Source organism: Anser cygnoides, chromosome 1 (genome assembly GCF_040182565.1).
Source record: "Anser cygnoides isolate HZ-2024a breed goose chromosome 1, Taihu_goose_T2T_genome, whole genome shotgun sequence".
NCBI classification, from domain to species: domain Eukaryota; kingdom Metazoa; phylum Chordata; class Aves; order Anseriformes; family Anatidae; genus Anser; species Anser cygnoides.
Window position 1 is genome coordinate 211,792,845 of NC_089873.1, and position 19,026 is coordinate 211,811,870.

Here is a 19,026-nt window from a genome sequence, read left to right on the forward strand (position 1 = left end):
GAGAGGCGACCCCCCCGCTCCCGAGTTATTCATTTTATTCCTAAATAATCCGCTCCGGTACAAGGTACAAAACCTGCCCCCCGCCCCGGGGCAGCGCGGTGCGGGGGCACCTGCGAGTGGTCACACACCGAGCTCGGGGCCCCCCCTCCCCGAGAAAAGGGGGGGGGGGGGGGACAGAAGCCCCCAGGGACATCCCCCCCCCCCCCGGGGGTGCTGGGGGGCCCCCCAAGCTCCCCCTGCATGCTTGGACACACCAGGAGCCCCCCGCCCCCCCCCGCACACCCAGGGGTGCCGGGAACCCCTGGAGCTCCCCCCTGCAGTGTGGGCAGACCCCCCCCAAGGCGAGAGCTGAAGGGCACTTTGGGTTTGCCACCGACGGGGACAGCGGCGGCTGGGGGGGGACCGGCTGCCACCCCCAGCCTGGGGAGGGGGGGAGGACAAAGACCCCCAGCCCCTCCCGGCCCCCCCCCCCCAGAGCCGGGGGTGCCCAGCACGGCCGCGGACCCCGAGGCAGAAGCGTGGGTGCGTGCGCGCACGCGCGTGCAAGAGACACAGAGTGCGGTGGGGACGGGGACAAAAACAACGACCCCCGGGGGGGACTGGGGGGGGGGGGTGCTGGCCTGGGGGGGCCTTTTGGGGGGGCTCAATTAACGCTGTCCTCGTCACTGGCCTCGCCGCGGTCGTCTTTGGTCTCGGAGAGGGAGCTCTCATCGATGTTCTCCAGCGAGTCGGCGTGCTGGATGGAGAGCTCGGAGAGCGCCAGGGGCGGCAGCGTGCTCTGCTCGGGGAACAGCCAGGGCTTGAAGTGCGGGTTGTGCTTCAGCTTCCAGTCCGGGTACTTGAGGCACGCCTTGTACATCTTCTTCATCGCCTGCCACGGGCGCAACGGGTTGGAGCCGGCGCGCCGGGGGGACCCCTCGCCAAGCCCACCCACCCCCCCTGCTCCAGCCCAGGACCACCCGACTCACCTTGGGGGCCAGGAACTGCGAGGATTTGTTCACCACCCACTTCGGCAGCGAACCTGTCAGGTGGGGATAAGAGGAGCCGGGGTGAGGCTGGCACCCCCAGCGCCTCCTCCCGCGGCGATGGGGACCCCCTCGGGGATCGGGGGGCTCCAGGACCCCTTCGGCAAAGGGGCGAGGGGGCAGGGCGAGCGGGAACAGGATGGTGCTGGGAAAACGGGGTTCGAGCCAAGCGGAGTTTCTGGGCGCACCCGGGGAGCTCCGTCTGCACCCAGGGGACCCCAGAAAGCCACGTCCCCGGCTTCCCCCTTGGCCATTTCCCCTTCTGCTGCTGCCAAGTTCAAGACGGCTTCAGCGTGTCGGGCACAGCCAGAAACGTTGCAGGGGAACGGCCCCAAATGTCCTGAGCGGTGTTGCACCAGTGCCCCGACTGGGACCAGTCAGGACCCAGCCCCCTGCTGTCCCCCCCATCACCGTCACCCTTCTCCAAAGCCGCCCTCCGAACCCACCCTGACCGCACCGACCCGTCCGGGCTCAGGGAAACCTCCTTTCCCAGCAGCATTTATAACCCCTGCCGATCCCTTACGACGCTGTGAACCCGGGCGGGCTGAGCCCCGCGGGGCAGGAGCGGGCCCCCCCCCCCCCCCTCACCTTTGGGGTCCACCTGTGCCAGGTAGGTGATGGTGCAGCTCTTGGCTCCCTTCCCCTCCACCAGGTAGCCCGTCTGGATGGACACCGCTCGCACCATGTCCTTACGGGGCGGGTATTTCTGCGGGGGGGCGCGAGGAGGAACAGGACGGGTGACGGGGCAGGGCACCCACGGCTCCCCCGGAGCATGCTGGCACCCACGGGATCCCACCCCAAAGCCCTGACCCCAATGGTGACGCAGGGGGAGCCGGGACACTGCGGGGCGGCAGGCGATGGGGTCACCTCCTCCTCCCGGGGTCCCTCCCCGACACCACCCCAAGCCTGCTCCCAGACCCTGAGCGACCCCGGGGCCCACCCAGCCCCGTCCCAGCTCCGTGTCCCCCCCCCCCCCCATCCCCCCCCACCCCCCAGCAGGTGCTCACGGGGTGCTTGACGGAGTAGTTCATGATGATGTAGTCGGTGCCCATGGGCAGCCAGGAGCGCAGCGTGATGACGTCCCGGTTCTTCAGGGGCTTGGGGCACTTCCCTGGGGACAGCAGCAGCAGCGGGGGCCGGGGGTGAGACGCCCACCCCCCCAGGGGGGGCATTTATCCCAGCCCCCTCCCCACCTCTGCGGGTGCCAAATCCCTCCCGAACCCGGTACCCGGGCTCCTCACCGTGACGCCCCGGCACCACGGGCGCCCCGATCCCCACCGAACCCGCGGGCGCTGCTGGCACCCAGCCCCCCCCCCACCCCGCTGCGGCCCCCTCCTCACAGGCGTAGTAGCCCACGTCGGAGTTGACGGTCAGCCTGCCGATGTCGAAGGTCTCGATGACGTTGGTGTCCCACTTCTTGCGGTACTCGATGTCATGCAGCACGTCGTACAGCGTCTCCGCCGGCACGTCCTTGCACTCCATCCTGCACTGCAGAGGCGGGCGGGTGAGAAACCGTCCCGGGGGGGGGGGTCCGCAAGCAGCCAGCACCCCCAGGGGGGGACACAGCGAGGGGCAGCGGCCCCGCTAGCAAAGACCCCTGACATGGGCTGGGGAGCCCCCAGGTCTCTGCCCACCAGCACGGTGGGGACGTGGGGGACGCGGCCAGCCCAGCTCCTGCTTCCTAACGGCATGCCGGGGCGCACGGGTGGCTCACGGTGCCCCCCCAGCTCCCCTCCTTCCCCAGGATCTGTCGGAGCAGCAGGGCTCAGCACTGCACGGACGGGGCGTTGCACGGCCGGGGCATCGCAGTGGTGGACGCGTGGGACATCGTATGGACGGGACGTCACATCAGAAGGACACTGCAGGGATGGGACATCACGGCAGCGCACGCACGGGACACCCCACGGACAGGCCACCACATCAGAAGGACACCACACAGCCCGGGCATCGTACGGAGGGGGCACTGCGTGAACCGAGCGCAGCAGGGCCAGGCCATCACAGCGGGCACGGGGGGCACAGTGGCACAGTAGCACCGGGACGCGCCCCCCCGCCTCCCCAGCCCAGCCTAAGGACAGATGCAAAGCCCTTTACAGACAGCACCAGCAGCACACCCGCCTTCCCACCCCCGTGGCGCCCACGCCAGCGGGGCACCGTGTGGGCTGAGACCCCACAACCTCGCTGCACGCCTGAGCTGCCCTCAGAGCTCCCTGCGCGTCCCCAGCGCCAGGCTCCGGTACCCGCAGCCACGTCGCCGCATCCCCGGCTGCTGCTCGCTCCCCGAGGGCAGGGGGCTGAGGGAGAACCCCCCCCCCCCCGACCCTGCTACCAGCGTCCCCAGCAGCTCACGGCCCCGCGCAGCAGCAGAGCCCGGCGAGGCGAGGCGGCACGCAGCGCTTCCCCCTGCCTGGCTTTGCAGAACGCGCCGCCAGCTGCGTTTCGGTGCTTACGAAATCCCTCTGCTGCCAGGCCTGAAAATAAAGAAAGAAATAACCCAAGGCAAAAAAGCCCACCAGCGGGGCTGGAGGACAACCGAGCTCTCCATGCACAGCTCAGCCCAGTTTGCCCCGGTTTGCTCCTGCCCCAGAGCCGCCGTGGTGCAGAGCTCTGCACGGGGACGCCCGGGGTGCTGCGGGTACCAGGGGGGCCCCGGGGGGCCCTTCCCACCTCGGCTCCATCCCGGGGACACGGGGGGCATGGGGTGCAGCTGGGGGCAGCCGCAGCCTCGCCAGCCCCGTGCCCACCGCGGGGTCGGGAGCAGCTCCAGTAACCATGGCAGCCAAATCCTCGGCAAGAGGAGGAGGAGGAGGAGAAAAGGCAAAGCTGCCATCGGCGCAGCGGGGCTGCCACGGGACCACCCCGAGGGCGGTCACAGCGGTGCCCCCGGGCAGGGGGAGGCTGCGGGGTGCAGGGTGGGTGCACCCACGGGTGCCGGGGCAGGAGCTGGGTGAGGCTGGCGGTGCCTTGGGGTGCTGCCCCAGGATGCGAGGCTCCTGGGGCGCTTCCCAACACATCGCCACATCCCGGGGCGCAGCTCCTCCATGGGGTGCTAAGAGCCACGGCAGGGCTCGGGGGCTGCTGCACGCTGCCCTCCCCAGCCCACCCTGGCGTGAGGACGGCTCTGGTCCTTCCCCGCCACCAGACCCCACACACCCAGCACCCACAGTGCCGAGGGACACGGACCCAGGAGCACCCAGGGGTGGCCAAGCAGCACCCGGTGCTGCTGCCTCGGGAAGGTCCGACCACGCTGGTGCCGCTTAACGTGGTGCGGCCACGGTGAGCACCGAGCTCCCAGAGGGGTCACCAGCACCCCGCACACTTCGGGCTGTCCCCCGCCCCGTGCCCCGCACCAGCCGTGCTGCCTCACCCCGCGGAGCGAGGAAGAGGAGGAGGAAGGAGGGCTCGGCGTGAACCACGGGGCTGCCCCAGGGACGTGCCGGGGGACGGCGTCCCCGCGGCAGCACCGCCACCGCCGCCCTGGGGCGCACAGGCCGAGGGCCCCCCAGCAAGGCGCAGTGTGCGCGTGGGGTGCGGCGAGCGGGGAAGCTTCCTCGGGTGCCGTGCCCCCTGCCAGGCTCCCCGCAGCACCGCTCCCGCTCCCGTTCGCTCCTCGGGCGGGCGCAGCAGCGGTGCCGCCGGGCGGCCGGAGCCGTGCCCACGCGGGCAGCACCGGGCGGTGACTCAGGGCCTGTGCCCGCGCTGCTGATGTGACACCGCGGTGACACGCGGTGCCGCCGGCTGCCGTGACTCACCGGGGCCGCCGGGACGGTGGGCGGCTCGCAGGGGCGCGGGGCAAACGCCGGGTCTCCTACCCCCCCCCCCCCCGGGAGGGGCACGGTGCCACCCGGCGCCGCGCGCCCCAGCCCTGGGTCAATATTGACTCTGGCGTGTGCGTGGCGAGGAGGAGGAGGAGGAGGAGGAGGAGGAGGAGGAGGAGGAGGAGAAGGAGAAGGAGGAAGAGGAGGAGGAGGAGGAAGCAGGACCAGGAGGGAGGCTGGCACAATGCATTCAAGTGGCCGCCTGTGCTGGGTGCTGCCCCACTGCGCTCCCAGACCCCAAAATTTTGGGGTGCAGCCCCAGGAAGGGGCTCTCTGGGGCAGCCCCTGCCCAGGATGGGTGCTGGCTGCTGGCAGGGTGGCCACAAAGCACCCGGTTCGTGTCCTTCCCGGGGGGACAGCGTCACAGCGAGCCTGAGCCCCCTGCCCCTGAATTTTGGGGTGCAGAGCCCAGCATCAGGAGAAAACGCTGCTGGGTCTGGGGGACGAACCAGGCATGATCCAGCTGTGGGGCTGGAGGCAGGGACACCCAAATGTGTCCCAGCCTGTGGGATAGGAATGGAGCCAGCAGGTCCCCAGAGGGGTCCCCCCCTACCCGCCAGGGGCTGCCCCGGGGGTGCTGTGGCCACTTTGGGGCTCCCCGGCTCTAAAAGGTGTGGATGGAGGCGGAGGGGAGGAGGGGAGACCTCGCTGCTGTCCGCGGCCACGCCACGGGAGCACGTGGAGGTGATGGGGCCGGAGCCTTCCCCGAGGTGCCTGGCGTTGGGATGGGGGTCAGATCGGGGGGAGTCCCAGCCGGACGGAGGGGAGAAAACGAAACTTTTACTGCCAGGGAGGTCAAAGAGTGGAGGAGGGACCCGGAGGGGCTGTGGGGTCTCCAGCCTCGGCGACGCTCAGGGCTCAGCTGGATGCAGCGCGGAGCACCCCGACCTGGGGTCAGGCGGGGCGGGCAGACCCCCCCTTCCCGACCCGAATTAGCCGTGATCCCACTGCGCTGCAGACCCTCGCTGGGGGACACCAGAGGTTTCCCCAGCCCCCGGTGACGGCACCTGCAGCCCTCACACAGCCTGCAGAAACCCAGACATGGGACCAAGGCCAGCAGGTCCCCGCCACTTCGGGACAGAGAAAACCCCCCCCAGGGCCATTCCCAACCACCAGCCCCTGCCCCAAGCGCTCACACAGCCCAGCCAAAGCCTCGCAGGTGGGGGCTGCTCCTGCCCGGAGCCCCCCCCCATGCTCCAGCGGTGTGCAGCGCCCGCGGGGTCATTAATGACGAAGGAGATCTCCCCGTCTCAAGGTGACCCGAGCCGGCCGATCATGCCGGCTCCGCCGGGATGAACACGTAACGAGCAGCAGCTCGGCCTCACGGGGACGGCCGACGTGTCCCACGCGGTGTCGGGGTCTCTGCGGCCGCCCCGGCCAAAGCTGCAGCCGGCCCCAAGGCTCGGCACCGCGTGGCACCGGCTCGCGGCGCCCCCGGCCTCCCGCAAACAGGTTGGACGAGCGCGGCATCTCTGACGGCGGGGAGAGGAGAAGGGGGGGGGCCCCGGGAGCCTCTTCAAAGCTGGGCGAGACGTTCGGGTTTCATTTAATTACAGAGGAGGAGAGGGAGCGAGGAGTAACAACCCCGGGAAGGCTTTCGGAAGCTGCCGGTAGGCAGGAGCGGGGAGCTGCGGCGTGCGCCCCTGCTCCTCCCGGTGCCACGTCAGCGGCCACGGAGCACGGAGGGAACGGCACCGGGGTCCCGGGGGGACAGTGCCCAGCGGCACCCCGAGCTGGGTCCTTCCCCTCTAAGCACGGCTTCTGCCCGGCCCGCAGACAAACCAGCGGGGGTCTTTCCGAGCAGGACCCATCCAGAAGGGTGCTGGGGGCAGGACCCAGGGCAGGGGTGCGCAGGGGGCCCCGCGGCGAGGACCCGAAGCTTCGGGGAGGAGACGTGGGAGAGGCGCAGGTGCAGAGCAGAGGTGGCGCGAGGGAGGGAGATCCGCCCCCAGGGCAAACAGGGACCTTGGCCCAGCTCCCCGCTGGGCTGTATTTGGGGATACGGCGAGTCCGCGACGGGGCTGAGCAGGGCAGCACCCCGCTGGGCTCCGGGGGGCTCTCGGGGGTACGGGGAGCACAGCACCCAGCTCCCCGAGCCCCAGGGGGCTGCCCGCGGCGGCTCTGGGCTCCCCGTGCCAGCGCGGGCGAGGTTCCGGATGCCGAGCGCCCGCGGGAGCGTGGCGTCAGCGCCAGCCAGGACATCCTGGTGCGCGTCCCGTGCGGCTTCCCGGCTGAGCTCATCGCCACAGGCAGACGTGGCACCTTGGGATTGTCACCCGTGGGGCAGGGCGGGCGGGGGGGAGCACCCACAAGCAGCACCCGAACACCCAGCCCCTCCGGCACGACGGCCCCCTTCCTTCCCCAAAAACCCCCAGCCTGCGCCAAAACTCTCCCCTTCCCATCCCACACCAAAACCAAGGACATTTGGGGATGCAGCAACGCCCTAAGAGCACGCAGCAGGGTCCGGGGGGGGTCCCACAAGGGGACACGGTGACGTTTGTAGACCAAACAGCCGGACCCACAGAGCGGGGGGGGGGAGCTGGGACATCGCGCTCAGCTGGCGCCAGCGGGGACCCCCGCAGCACGCGAGCCCCCGACCCCCCCCAAACACCCGCGTGTCCCCAGGGCACCGCAGCCCCGGGGGGGCCGGCAGCGGGGAGCAAACAGCGCGGGCAGAGCCGCCTGCGCCGTGCCGCCGCCGCCCCCCCAGGGCCAGGGCTCCCCGGCGCTGCCTGTTTGTGCCGCCGGTGCGGAGCAGCTGCCAGCAGGCCGCAACGCCACCGCCGCCACCTCCGCTCCGACACCGTCCCCACCGGGGTGCTGGTCCCAGCACGGCACCCAGCGCCACGCAGCCCTGGGGGGGGGGGGGGGGTCACCCTTCGGGACGGCCCGGGGAGGGCTCCTGGCGCTGCACGGTGGGGACGGGGGCGGCGGCAGCCCCCCGGAGCCAGCGCCGGGCTCCGGCACGGTGCCGTGGCCACCAGCACCCCCAGCCCGACATTCCCCCCCCCCACGCAGCGCCGGTGGAAGTTTTCCCTTGGCCCTGACGCCTGCCGTGCCCAAGGGATTAGCGCCCACCCCGTCTGCCCCTGGCCCCCCTCCCCGGCACGCTCAGCACCGCAGCTCTGCCCGCCGCGCACCCAGTTTCTCGCCACCTGCTTTTGGAGGTGAAGCAGTCGGAGAGCCCAGACCGTTCCCCCCCGACCCCCCCCCCCCCAAAGCTGCTCTCATGGCGTCTCGCCCCACAGCCACCCGCACCGGCAAAGAAGCGCGGGAGGGACGGGACCGCGGGGACCTGGGCAGCCCCAGCAGCCCCCGGCTGCCTCGGGGCACAGCGGGGCCACCCCAGATGGGGACAGAGCGGGCTGGGGACACAGCAGTCCCCTTCCCACAGCCCCCCCCCCGCACGGTGAGAGTTGGGGGGAGTTCTTGGGGTGGGGGGCGCAGGCAGCAGCACAGCCCCACAGCCCTGGCGTCCCCGATTGTCCCTGGGTGCGTCCCCACGGGCCCCATTGTCCCCAGGGAACCCTCCTCGTCCCCGCTCACCCCGGGGTGCCAGCTCACCCCGGCTCCCCGTTTGTCCCAGGGTCCCCATTCGGCCTGGGGTGCCGGCTCCCCCCTGGGGTCCCTGCTCCCGCCACGGGCACTGCACCACCCGAGGGTGCCCTCCTGCCACGGGACATACCCAGGCTCCCCGCGCACCCTATGGTGCTGGTCACCCCTGTGTCCTTGCTTTCCTCCAGGGCCCCCGAGCACCTGCGTGCTGGCTCCCCCCAGGGTCCCCCACTTGCCCCAGGGCCCCCACTACCCCCAGGGTGCTGGATTCACCCCAGGGTGCTGGGTTCACCCCAGATCCCCACTTACCCCAGGGTCCCCGCTCCCCCCAAGGTGCTCCATCACCCTACTTGCCACCAGGTCCCCGCTCACCCCTGCAGTCCCCGCTCCACCAGGGACCCCCCCCCCTCCCCGTGCCACGGGGACCTTCCTTACCCCCGGAGTCCCCACTTACCCCGAGTCCCCTCCACTACCCCACAGCGCTGGATCACCCGGGGGGCCCCAGTCCCCACTGAGCCTTTGCTTGTCCCCACTGCCACCGCTCACCCTGGGGTCCCCCCTCACCCTTGGGGTCCCTGCGCCACTGGGGTGCGCGGTGCCAGGGGGTACCCGGTGCCAGGGGGTGCGCGGTGCCATGGGGTACCCGGTGCCAGGGGGTGCCCGGTGCCGGGGGGTGCCCGGGGGGGGGGGTGCCGGCTACCCGGGGGGTGCCCCCGGCCCCTCCGCTCACCTTGATCTTGTGCAGGGAGCGCTCGGGCTCGAGCAGCTGCACCCAGACGGCCACCCCCGCCTTGCTGTAGCTCAGGCTCCAGCCCCGCTCGCACTCGCACTCCGCCCGGAACGCGCGGAAGTCGCGATCGTCGGGGATCTGCACGCTGTCGCGGCCCGACATGGCCCCGCGCCGGCCGGGGGAGGGGTGGGGGGGGGATCCCCGGTGCCGGTGCCGGTGCCGCGGGCTCGCGGCGGCCCCTACGGCGGCGGCGGCATCCCCGGGGCGCGGCGCCGCCCGGTGCGCGGTGCGCCATGGGCCGGGGCGGGGCGAGGGCGGGGCGGCACCGGGGGCACGGGGGGGCGGGGGGGGGGGCACCGGGAGGGGGGGGCACCGGGAGTACGGGGGGGGCAGCGGGGGGGCACCGGGAGTAGCGGGGGGGGGCACTGGGAGGATCGGGGGGGCACCGGGGGCACCGGTGGGGGGGGGGGGGGGGGGCACCGGGAGTACCGGGGGGGCACCGGGGGGGCACTGGGAGCACCGGGGGGGACGGTAGGGGGAGGCCACCAGGAGCACCGGGGGGGGGTTACCGGGGGGGGGGCACCAGGAGCACCGGGGGGGCACCGGGGATGGTGGAACGGGGAGATGGGGCAGGGGGCAGCGGGGGTGGCACCGGGAGCACCGGGGAAGGGGCACCGGGAGCATGGGGGGTACCTGGCGGGGGGCACTGGGGGCACGGGGGGGGCACCGGGAGCACCGGGAGAGGCACCGGGGGGGACACCGGGGATGGTGGAACGGGGGGATGGAGTGGGGGGCAGCGGTGGTGGCACCGGGAAGGGGGCACCGGGGGGGCACCGGGGTGGGAGCGCTGGCCAGGGGGGGGCACCGGGGGTGGCACCAGGAGCACCAGGCTGGGGGCACTGGGAGCACTGGGAGCACTGAGGGGGTACTGGGGGGGGTATCAGGAGCACTGAGGCATGGGGGGGCTGGGGGGGGGCAGGCACACGCAGCCGTCGCACAGATGCACGCGCACACTGCACACACGCACAGGGGCGTGCTTGCACACGCTGTGCTCACACGCACGCAGCCTGGGCACACGCACAGCTGCGTGCACACACACGCGGACCTGGCCTTGCACGCACGTCCCTCGCCTGGGTGCGGGTGCAGGTGCACGCACACAGGTGCTCACACACGTGCGCACACGCACACCCAATGCACGCGCACCCCTGCGCACACGCGCACACCCACGCAGTCACGCAGTCCCGCACTGCACCCCACCACCTCACCCCGCAGCCCCCCCGTTCAACTGGCAGAGGCCACGGGCGAGCGGCGCTCCCCCCAGCGCCCCGTGTCCCCTGGCCGAAGGAATGTCCCCGCGAGCGCGGCCGCGGCGCAGTCCCCAGCCGGCCCTGGCACAGGGCGCTCGGTGCCCCCGGGCCCTGCGGCAGCGGCGTCGCAGCGCACGGAGCGGGCGCCGGAGCGCCTCGCCAGGAGGGCAGGCTGCCATCGGCAGCGCGAGGGCTGCGAGGCGGATTTTGGAAAAGGCTGGGGCTTCCCAGGCGGCTCGGGAAATGCTGCAGACTCAGGGTTTTCTCTGCCTCTACTTAGAAGCAGAGAGGAAGCCTCTTCCCAGCTCCCGCTGCCCTAAATAACCGGATAAATGGAGGCGGGGCGGTGCGGCGGCTGCTTACCGCAGCAGAACCCAGGCGCTCGGCGGCCCACGGCACGCGGCATGGGGGGATGCTCCGGCAGCACCCGGGGGGGGCAATGGGCACAGCCCCTTCCCGGGGTGCTGTACCCAGAGGAGAAAGCCCGTGCGTGGGGAAACGGGGACAAGGTGCCCGGCGCAGCAGCCGTGGGGACGTCCCCCGGCGCGCGGTGGCCTGGGCACAGGGGTTTCCGACCCGCACGAAGCCCTGGGCAATGGCAGGGCTCAGTGCTGCTGGTTTTGGCCGTCCTTAGCCAGGAAAAAGAACCCGAGGAGCTTTCTGTCATCGTGTCGAGCCCCGTGGGGTACCCTGCTGGCAGCAGGGCTCGGGGACGAGGCTGGGGCTCCCCATCCTGCTGCAGCCCCTGGGTAGCGCTTTGCTTGCACCGATGCGGAGGGCACGGAAAGGCAGGGCTGTGGGGCAGGGCCGTGGGGCAGGGAGCGGCTGCCGCCCACCCCAGCACCCCCATCTGCCCTCATCCCTGCTGCCCCAGCCCTTCCAGACGGGCTGTGTGTCCGCCCTGCTCCCCAAACCTGTTTTTGTTTTGTTTTTTTTTTTTCCCACCCTGTCCCCAGGCAGCTGGGGCCGTGCCAGCAGCCCGCAGCGTGGGGAGCCTCTCCCGGCCCTGCCCTCCCCGGGGCCGTGCTCGCTTCCCACCGAGGAAGGCGCAGGAACACCTAGGGCCCCGCGGGGAGCCCGGCCTCGCCTCTCGCGGCGTGCAAGGGCTGACAGCCGAAAATAGGACAGACGTCATCTGCGGGCCCATCAACCCTGCCCGCGCGCACCCGGCTGGGGCACGGCGCCGGAGCTGGGATGGGGGGGCGGTGGGGCAGGGGTTAGGGGGGGCAGGCTGGGCTGGGGACCCCCGCTGCACACCCCATCACCAGCAGCTCCCACCACGCAGTGCCCAAACCGGCTGAAACTCGGTGCGCGGTGCAGGAATCCCAGTTCCTGGCTGCCCCCATCCCTGCTCAGCAGGGAGCTGCGGGGGCTGCCGGGTGCCTCTGAGCCCCGCTCTGGGGACATTTGTGGGTCCCCCCCCCCCACGTGCACGCACATCCCCCCCCCTTTCCTGCCGGAGCCGAGCCCTTTCACCTGGCTGCAGCCGTGCCGTGCTGTGTGCGCGTGCCCCTTGGTGCTTTTGGGGCAAATCCCACCGTTCCCAGTAACACCCAGCTCAGGTTTCCCACTGGTCCTGTGCACCCGGCTCCAGCACCGAGCGGTGCCTGCACGCTGAGCCCCAGCTCTGCCCCGCCGCACGGCATCTATCTCCTGGCAGGCTCTAATTAGCGGAGTGCAAAGCTAAATTAGCCGTGCAAATGTGTCCCACGCCGTCACGCTCAGCCGAGGGCTGCGAGCGTGGGGAGGCAGCCGCCGGGAGCCGCTTGGTGTGTGCAAATAGTGCACAGAAAGGCTCGGCACCCAGCCAGGCGGAATGGGCTTCCTGCACGAGGCTCGGACGCTGCGGGCACGGCTCAGCTGTCCCCCCCCCGGCCCCTTCCTGAGGTGTCCAGGCTGAAAAAAACCAAGTCCTGGCATTAATTCTCCGGGGGGGAGCTCACACACACACACACACACACATGCACACACTCGGGGGAGAGGAACCGGACCTGCAAAATGGCATTTGTAGTGTCGGGCAGGAAAAAAAGTCTCCAAAATGAGAAGAGGGACGAGAGGGGCCAGGGCCCTTCCCAAAGTGACCCTGTGCCCTGTGTCACAGCGCTGGGACCGTGGCTCGGCACAGCTCGGCACGGCACGGCTCGGCACAGTGTGGCACAGTTTGGCACGGCTCGGCACGGGCTCGGCACGGGCTCGGCACGGCTCGGCACGGCTCGGCAGCAGCACAGCAGGCAGGCTGCTGCTGCATCTGCTCTCTGCCCTGCTTTCAGGTCTCAGGCCACCAGGACACGCTGCAGGTCCGCCGTCCTTGCACCCCAGCGGCGCGCAGACACGGGCAGCGCGGCCCCAGCGCTTCCCCCCCGTGCCCCCCGGAGCCGCTGGCGAAGGCGGGCAGAACGGCGCCCGCAATAAAACCTGTTCTTGTAAACAAACGCGATTTTTTTTTTTTTATTAGCTTCTCCTTTTTATCTCGCTGAGCACGAATGTTAACGACCGGGCTCGACCCTCCGGGAGCTCTGGGGGTGCTGGGGCTGGCGGGAGGCACTGCGGGGCAGCACAAGGGGCAGGGGGTGCCGGTGCTGGCAGGGCTGCGGCGGCTCCCGAGGGGCACCCGGCCTCCTCCCGCAGCTGGAAGCAGGGCAGAGCCTCGGCTTCTGAAATATTGATGGGCCTGGGGGGGGGAGAGAAACGCTTCCTCGCCTGCGCTAGCACCGAATACACAGCTGGGAGAAAAGAAAAAAGCATCCCCGGGGCGCGATGGTTGCAAACACCGAGCCCCTTGCCTTTGCGGCGTCCCCTTCCCCCAGCTGCCCAAAGCCCCCAGCCCGCCTTTCCTCCGCCTCCTCCCGACTATTCCCGGTTTTTGCACGGCCCCTTCTTTCTCGGCGCCCGTACAAGGATGCGCCACGCAGCGGGGAGGTTCTGCCCGGGCTCCGTGTCGCTGCGGGCGCCCCAGGGCCGCGCGCTGCCCGCTCTGGAAGCGGTCCCAGGCGGCGCAGGCCGTGCGCCACGCGGGGCACCCGCTGCCTGCCGGGGGGAAGCGCCGGAGTGCCGTGATGTGCCCGCTCACAGGCACGCACACGCGTGATCGGGGCACACGTGCATGCACACGCGCGCCCGTACACGCGTGCACGCACGGGGCGCACGTGTGCGTGCGCCAGCCCTGCAGGGATCTCCGGGGGCAGCAGAGCTGCTGCGAGAGGGGAGCGCCCGCGTGCCCGCCAACACACCCAGGGTGCAAAGAGTTTCTGCACGTGTGCACACGTGTGTGCGCGGGAATGGATGCACGCGTGAGCACAAGCACATGCGAGTGCCCACGTGTGTGGGGGGGGCTGTGCATGCAGCTGTGTGCAAGGGCACGTGTGTGTGTGCGCACACCCCTATGTGTTCAGACATGTGAGTGCGTGTATGTGTGTGTGTCCATATGTGTTTGTATGTTGGTGTACATACGTGTTTGTGTACATATATGTATGTATATGCCCGTACATGTATGTTTGTGTCCATATGTGTATGTATCTTTACATATTGTGTACATGTGTTTGGGTACATATATGTATTGTGTACATACATGTTTGTGTACGTGTGTTTGTGTACATATATGTATGTATATGTCCATATATGTATGTGTCCATATGTCTGTGCATGCATGTGTCCATATGTCTATGTTTATGTCCCTACCTGTATGTTTGTGTCCCTACATGTGTGTTTGTGCCCATATATGTATCTTTCTATCTATATATGTATGTATGTTTGTGTTCATACATGTACATTAGTGTCCCTATACGTACATATGTTTCTCTCCATATATGTATGAATGTTTGTATCCATATATGTACGTATGTGTCCATATATGTAGGTGTCCATGTATGTATGTTTGTGCCCATATATGCACATATGTGTCCCAATATGTATGCATGTGTCCCTATATGTGCATGTCCATGTATGTATGTTTGTGTCCATGTATGTATGTGTCCATACATGTATGTTTGCGTACATATGTATGTGTCCCCATATGTATGTGTGTGTCCATGTATGTACGTGTCCATGTATGTGTCCATACATGTATGTGTGTGTCCCTACATGTACATGTGTTCATATATGTATGTAAGTGTCCATATATGTATATTTGTGTGACTATATGTATGTAAGTGTCCCATATATGTACATATGTGTCTATGTAAATATATTTGTGTCCATCCATGTATATGTGTGTCCCTATATGTACATATGGGTCTCTATATGTATGTATATGTGTGTGTGTGTCCCTCCATGCACACACGTGTCCCTCCATGTACAGTGTCCCTCCATGCACACACCTGTCCCTCCATGCACACACGTGTCCCTCCATGCACACAGTGTCCCTCCATGTACACACTGTCCCTCCATGCACAAACGTGTCCCTCCATGTACACACGTGTCCCTCCATGCACACACGTGTCTCTCCATGCACAGTGTCCCTCCACGTACACACGTATCCCTCCATGCACACACGTGTCCCTCCATGCGCACACATGTCCCTCCATGCACAGTGTCCCTCCATGCACACACGTATCCCTCCATGCACACACGTGTCTCTCCACGTACACACGTGTCCCTCCATGCACGCAGTGTCCCTCCATGCACACACGTGTCCCTCCATGCACAGTGTCCCTCCATGCACACACGTCTCCCTCCACGTACACACGTGTCCCTCCATGCACACAGTGTCCCTCCATGCACACACGTGTCCCTCCATGCACACACGTCTCCCTCCACGTACACACGTGTCCCTCCATGCACGCAGTGTCCCTCCATGCACACACGTGTCCCTCCATGCACACAGTGTCCCTCCATGTACACACGTGTCCCTCCACGTACACACGTGTCCCTCCATGCACACACGTGTCCCTCCACGTACACACGTGTCCCTCCACGTACACACGTGTCCCTCCATGCACACACCTGTCCCTCCATGCACACAGTGTCCCTCCATGCACACAGTGTCCCTCCACGTACACACGTGTCCCTCCATGCGCACAGTGTCCTTCCATGTACACATCTGTCCCTCCATGCACACACGTGTCCCTCCATGCACACAGTGTCCTTCCATGTACACATCTGTCCCTCCATGTACACACGTGTCCCTCCATGCACACACGTGTCCCTCCACGTACACACGTGTCCCTCCATGCACACAGTGTCCCTCCATGCACACAGTGTCCCTCCATGTACACAGTGTCCCTCCATGCACACACGTGTCCCTCCATGCACACACGTGTCCCTCCATGTACACACGTCCCTCCATGCACACAGTGTCCCTCCATGCACACACGTGTCCCTCCATGCACACAGTGTCCCCCCATGCACACACGTGTCCCTCCATGCACACACGTGTCCCTCCATGCACAGTGTCCCTCCATGCACATACGTGTCCCTCCATGTACACACGTGTCCTCCATGCACACACGTGTCCCTCCACGCACACACGTGTCCCTCCATGTACACACCTGTCCCTCCATGCACATACGTGTCCATCCATGTACACACGTGTCCCTCCATGCACACACGTGTCCCTCCACGTACACACGTGTCCCTCCATGCACACAGTGTCCCTCCATGCACACACGTGTCCCTCCATGTACACACGTGTCCATACATCACATGTCTCTCCATGCACAGTGTCCCTCCATGCACACACCTGTCCCTCCATGTACACACGTGTCCCTCCATGCACACAGTGTCCCTCCATGCACACACGTGTCCCTCCATGCACAGTGTCCCTCCATGCACACAGTGTCCCTCCATGTACACACCTGTCCCTCCATGTACACACCTGTCCCTCCATGTACACACGTGTCCCTCCATGCACACACGTGTCCCTCCACGTACACACCTGTCCCTCCATGCACACACCTGTCCCTCCATGCACACACGTGTCCCTCCATGCACACACGTGTCCATACATGCACACACGTCCCTCCATGCACACAGTGTCCCTCCATGCACACACGTCTCCCTCCATGCGCACACGTGTCCCTCCATGCACACACGTGTCCATACATGTACACACGTCCCTCCATGCACAGTGTCCCTCCATGCACACACGTGTCCCTCCATGCACACAGTGTCCCTCCATGCACACACGTGTCCCTCCATGTACACACGTGTCCCCCATGCACACACGTCTCCCTCCATGTACACACGTGTCCCTCCATGCACACACGTGTCCCTCCATGTACACACGTGTCCCCCATGCACACACGTCTCCCTCCATGTACACACGTGTCCCCCATGCACACAGTGTCCCTCCATGCACACACGTGTCCCTCCATGCACACACGTGTCCCTCCATGTACACACCTGTCCCTCCATGCACACACGTGTCCCCCATGCACACAGTGTCCCTCCATGCACACACGTGTCCCTCCATGTACACACCTGTCCCTCCATGCACACACCTGTCCCTCCATGCACACACGTGTCCCTCCATGCACACAGTGTCCCTGCATGCACACAGTGTCCCTCCATGCACACACCTGTCCCTCCATGTACACACCTGTCCCTCCATGCACACACGTGTCCCCCATGCACACAGTGTCCCTCCATGCACACACGTGTCCCTCCATGTACACAGTGTCCCTCCATGCACACACACGTGTCCCTCCATGTACATGTCCCTCCATGCACACAGTGTCCCTCCATGCACACACGTGTCCCTCCATGCACACACGTGTCCATACATGTACACATGCCCCTCCATGCACACACGTGTCCCTCCATGCACACAGTGTCCCCCCATGCACACACGTGTCCCGTGTATGCAGTGTCTGTGTCCACGCGTGCCGGAGCTCCTGTGCCCCCACGCGAGCACACCAGTGGGTGCCCGTTCACACCACCCCAGGTGCGCGCGCACGCGAGCACCTCCACGCGTGTCCGCGCCTGCCCACGCGTGCACGTGCGCGTGCACGAGCGCACAAGGGCGCGAGCACGGGAACGCGCCCGCGCGCCCCCGCCGCCTCCCGAGGCCGGCCTCGAACCCGCGACCCCACGGTGCCCCCTGCCGGTGGGGGGGGGGGGGGGGGGGGGGGGGGGCGGGCCTGGCTCCGCTTCCCGGCATGCCCTGCGGCCTGCCGGCACCCCGGCGCTCCCTGGGGGCTGTAGTCCGGCGGCTGGACCTGCAGCCCGGCGCCGCGCCGTGCGGAGACTACATCTCCCGCCAGGCTTTGCGCGTCGCCCTGCTCCGACGCCCGTCCCGCGCCGCTCCACCGGCGGCCGCCATTTTGTGTGCCGGCAGCGGCGGCGGCGGGGCAGGCGCGGCGCGATGCTGGGCTCCCTGGCGGCCCGCCCGCCGCCGCCGGGGCTGGCGAGGCTCCTCCGGGCGCGGCCGTGGCCGGCGGCCTCGCGGGGGGCCGGCGGAGCTCCGGCGGCGAGGCCCGGGCCGGCGGGACCGCCGTTCGTCCCGGCCGCGGCCGCCAGGGGCCGCCGCGAGCCCGCTGTGACGGGGAGCGCGGCGCTGCCCTGGCGGGGGGCGGCCGGCGGGGGGCGGCAGCGGCGGCAGGGCCCGGGGGGAGCCCCCTCGGCCCTTCTCGCCGGGGGGGGCCCGGCGGCTGAGGGGCCCCCCCCGGGCCCTGGAGGCCCCGGCGGGTACCGGAGCGGGGTCCGCGGAGCTGCGGAGCCTGCGGGCCTGCTCGTCGCCGCGCTGGCCGCCTGCTACGTGAGGGACCGAGCGACCAAGGGTGACTATCGCTGCCCCCCGCCGGGCTGCGGGTGGGCCGGGGGGGCGGGTGGGGGAGCCCTGCGGGGCGGGGGGCGTCCTGCGGCCCTGTCCCAGGGGTGCGCTGAGCCGCGGGGGATCCCCCCCGAGCCCCGCGGTGGGATGCTAACGGTCCTCACGCTCATCGCGTCTCATGAACTGCACCCCGGGCCCGTGTCTTAGCACGGCAGGGCGCTGTCACAGCTGTCCCGGGGCGTGCAGGCGGTGGCAGTGCCGTGCGTGCTCCCGTCCTGCCGCAGGACGCGTGCTTGGCTTCGTCCCCGACGGTTTTGTGCACGGAGAGGACCCAGCTCCGCGCCTGTGGGTGAGGAAAGCTGGCAGGGGAGGGCTTGAGCCACGTTGCTTGGCAGGGTGCGTGTTCGTGGGGTCGGCTCTCCCCAGCCCTCTGTCCTGAGCAGGGAATGTGTCAGGCACGTACGAGCTGAGCGGCTTTGTACGTCCACCCTCTGTGGGAAGGAAGCGCTCGGTGGGTGGCCACGAGCTCCTGTTGCCACAGCATTAGGTGTGGGTCTCGAAAGGCTGACGTGTCCCTCCCAGCTGAGGCATCTGGGATGGTCCCAGGGGGTTGTTGGGGCGAGCTGAATGCTTTTAGGTTGATGTGTAACTGCGGGTTTGTGCCACAGCCAGTCCCCTGCCCAGCGCTGATGCAGCGTTTTGGGGCTGGGAGGACTCCAGGTGCTGTCCTACCCCTGCCGCAGGCCGGGTGGCCTCGTTAGTGCCACTGGGCGAGGTGCTGCCGGAGCCCAGCCCCCCCTTAATGGTCTGCCAGGCACACACGGCCCGGGTAAACCTCGGTCCTTGGGTGAGGAGCTCGTCTCCAAGCTCTGGAAAATGAGATGGG

At 68.1% G+C, this 19,026-nt stretch overlaps 2 protein-coding genes across 3 annotated transcripts in view; one reads left to right on the top strand and one right to left on the bottom strand.

Moving 5' to 3' along the window:
- Window positions 1–18: 18 nt before the first annotated feature.
- Window positions 19–9,410, bottom strand: STARD10 (StAR related lipid transfer domain containing 10). The gene is made up of 6 exons (XM_066990082.1): window positions 9,126–9,410; window positions 2,366–2,513; window positions 2,033–2,136; window positions 1,614–1,731; window positions 969–1,021; window positions 19–871 (listed from the first exon to the last, which is right to left on the bottom strand). Exons 1-6 carry the CDS (start codon window positions 9,285–9,287, stop codon window positions 644–646), a joined length of 813 nt encoding a protein of 270 aa, XP_066846183.1. The 5' UTR covers window positions 9,288–9,410; the 3' UTR covers window positions 19–643.
- Window positions 9,411–17,697: 8,287 nt separating this feature from the next.
- Window positions 17,698–19,026, top strand: part of CLPB (ClpB family mitochondrial disaggregase) — an 80,854-nt gene continuing 79,525 nt past the window's right edge. The window contains exon 1 of one of the 2 annotated variants that reach the window (XM_066990084.1): window positions 17,698–18,147. In XM_066990084.1, the coding sequence (XP_066846185.1) occupies window positions 17,733–18,147 (415 nt within the window). In that variant the 5' untranslated portion in view covers window positions 17,698–17,732. The remainder of the gene's footprint in view (window positions 18,148–19,026) is intronic. The other variant, XM_066990083.1, reaches the window with a different exon arrangement.